Source organism: Stegastes partitus, unplaced genomic scaffold, assembly GCF_000690725.1.
Source record: "Stegastes partitus isolate 25-593 unplaced genomic scaffold, Stegastes_partitus-1.0.2 Scaffold1080, whole genome shotgun sequence".
Classification (NCBI taxonomy): domain Eukaryota; kingdom Metazoa; phylum Chordata; class Actinopteri; family Pomacentridae; genus Stegastes; species Stegastes partitus.
This window is the reverse complement of record NW_007578811.1, coordinates 82,720-84,936: the sequence shown is the minus strand read 5'-3', so window position 1 is coordinate 84,936 and position 2,217 is coordinate 82,720. Positions and strand designations below refer to the sequence as shown.

General features: G+C 44.3%; 1 protein-coding gene across 1 annotated transcript in view; it reads right to left on the bottom strand.

Moving 5' to 3' along the window:
- LOC103367740 (olfactory receptor 52D1-like) overlaps nucleotides 1-599 on the bottom strand; it is a 7,066-nt gene extending 6,467 nt beyond the window's left edge. Inside the window, exon 1 of the mRNA XM_008295857.1 lies at nucleotides 88-599. Within this exon, the coding sequence (XP_008294079.1) occupies nucleotides 88-599 (512 nt within the window). The remainder of the gene's footprint in view (nucleotides 1-87) is intronic.
- Between the last annotated feature and the right edge of the window lie 1,618 nt (nucleotides 600-2,217).

Genomic DNA, 2,217 nt, shown 5'->3' with positions numbered 1-2,217 from the left:
TCATGTCCAACTTATTCACACTTTTGTGCGTTAATATTCAAACTAATGATGTTCTTGTGAATTAATATCAACTACGAGTCGACCGACCTGCAGCGTGACAGCCGGACGCTGAGGCCCACCAGGATCAGCACCATGACCAGCGGCGCCGCCCAGGCCCACACCGACAGCTTCACCACCATCCTGTTGGTCATGATGGCGGCGTACTGCAGCGGCCTGCAGATGGCGACGTAGCGGTCGAAGGCCATGATCATGAGCACCGTGTGGACGACGCTGGCGTGGAGGTGACCGCAGAAGGCCTGGACGGCGCAGTCCACGTAGCGGATGTAGCGCTGAGAGCTGGGAACGAAGACGTCGGCCAGCAGGGGGGGGATGATGGTCGACGCCCCGAACATGTCGTTGATGCTCATGTTGCAGAAGAGCAGGTACATGGGCTCATGGAGGCTCCTCTCCATGGTGATCAGCACCACCAGGCCCACGTTGGACACCATGATGAAGACGTAGATGATGAGGAGGAGGACGAAGGCGGGGACGGAGGACTTGGGGCTGACCTTTAACCCCTCCAGCAGCAGAACATCTGGACCTAAAGTCCAGTTCACCATCATGAGGACGGTTAATTTAAACCTAGAGAGGGTAAAAAAAAAATACATAAATGACATTAAATGTGAAATATAAACTCATGTTTGTGAAGAAAACAAAAGATTTGCTGCAGAACATCATCATCAGAGACACGAGTTTGTTGTTTTCCTTCATTCTGTTGAGCAACAAAAACCTCCACCTGGTCTCACAGAGTCCTCCTGGTTCTAACGTCTGCTGGAGGCGACCAAATCTGAGCTAAAAGTAAATAAAATAAATCACATAAAGCTCTCAGTCTAATGTGGTTTGATGAAGGTTCAGTCTCAGAATGATTATTTTGAACATTAAGCATGAAAACGTTTATTAAATGACGTTCTGTTGTCACTAAAGTCAGACGGATCGTTCTTTGGATTGAAGTTCATGCAGCTCGTTCTGAACATTTGCAGTCTTCAGTGTTAAACGACAGTCAGACATCTGTGTCACTGAAGCTGTAAAAAAACTCATCATTCAGGTCGTTTTTAGGCTTCTGGTTTCTCTGAGCCAGTTTTCCTACAAACCAAATGAAACAAACGTTTCTGCAACATTAAGAAATAATCGTTTTTCTGCAGAAGCTGCGTTGAACCAAGTTCACGTTGTTGTTTCTGATATTTTGCCTTCAGGTTTGTGCATTAATGTTCAGTTTAATGACACTTCGGTCCATAAATACGCAGGTTAGTCACACTTTAGAACATTAACATCCAGGTTATTTATCTTTTTAGGAGCGGTTAGTCGGCTTATTTCCAACATAACAACCTGTAATAACACACAATGCATCAGATTTAAATCAACAAATTATAAACATGAAAATCAAACAGTAAAAAGAAGACAAAGCGACTGAATGAAAAATAAAGGCACCAAACAGTCTGTTGAAATTAAATGAAGCTCTAAAAAGAACCCGGTTACAGCTAACAGTGTGCTTTAAGACATTTAAAACAGTAACTCAGGTCTGCAGGTTGTTTCAGATAAAAGACAAACAAAAGACGGTAAACAGATGATTCAGACAAACGGGCGTGTTCGACTCACCGGCGCTGCAGCTCCTCCGCTCAGAGCTGAAGCTGATGTTGTTTTATCGTGTGGATGGTGACGTCACTCAGCTCACAGTGAAAGTGAGTTTAGTCATTTATTAAAACTGAGTTATGGAACATATGTTGAAGTTATTGGCTGCTGGACGCAGCAGAAACACGGCTGGTGTTGTGGCCCCAGAAGGTTCCTGTCAGTCATACAGTCATGAACCAAAGATGCCACAAACCTGTGAAGACGTCGAGTTCATCCTGAGTTTGATTCCTGGAACTGAATCACTGAAACACACTTTGTCACAAGAAAACAATCGTACATTTTGGTTCTTTCATGGATTTATTAAAGATCTTCTGGAAATATGACAAAATCTGCTGGATCATAAATATAAATACAGAAATGTTAATATCTGGTTAAAGGTCCATGTTCTCCTCAGTCGGGTTCTTCTGGTTCCGTCCACCAGCTTCTGGTCCATCTTTGGCTCCTCTGGACAGAACCGCTGCAGTTCAACTAAACTCGTCGTCTTTCTGACTCAGACTTGTTCCTTCATCAGTCCACAGGTTCTGGATGGTTCCAGTCAGGACTTTGGGG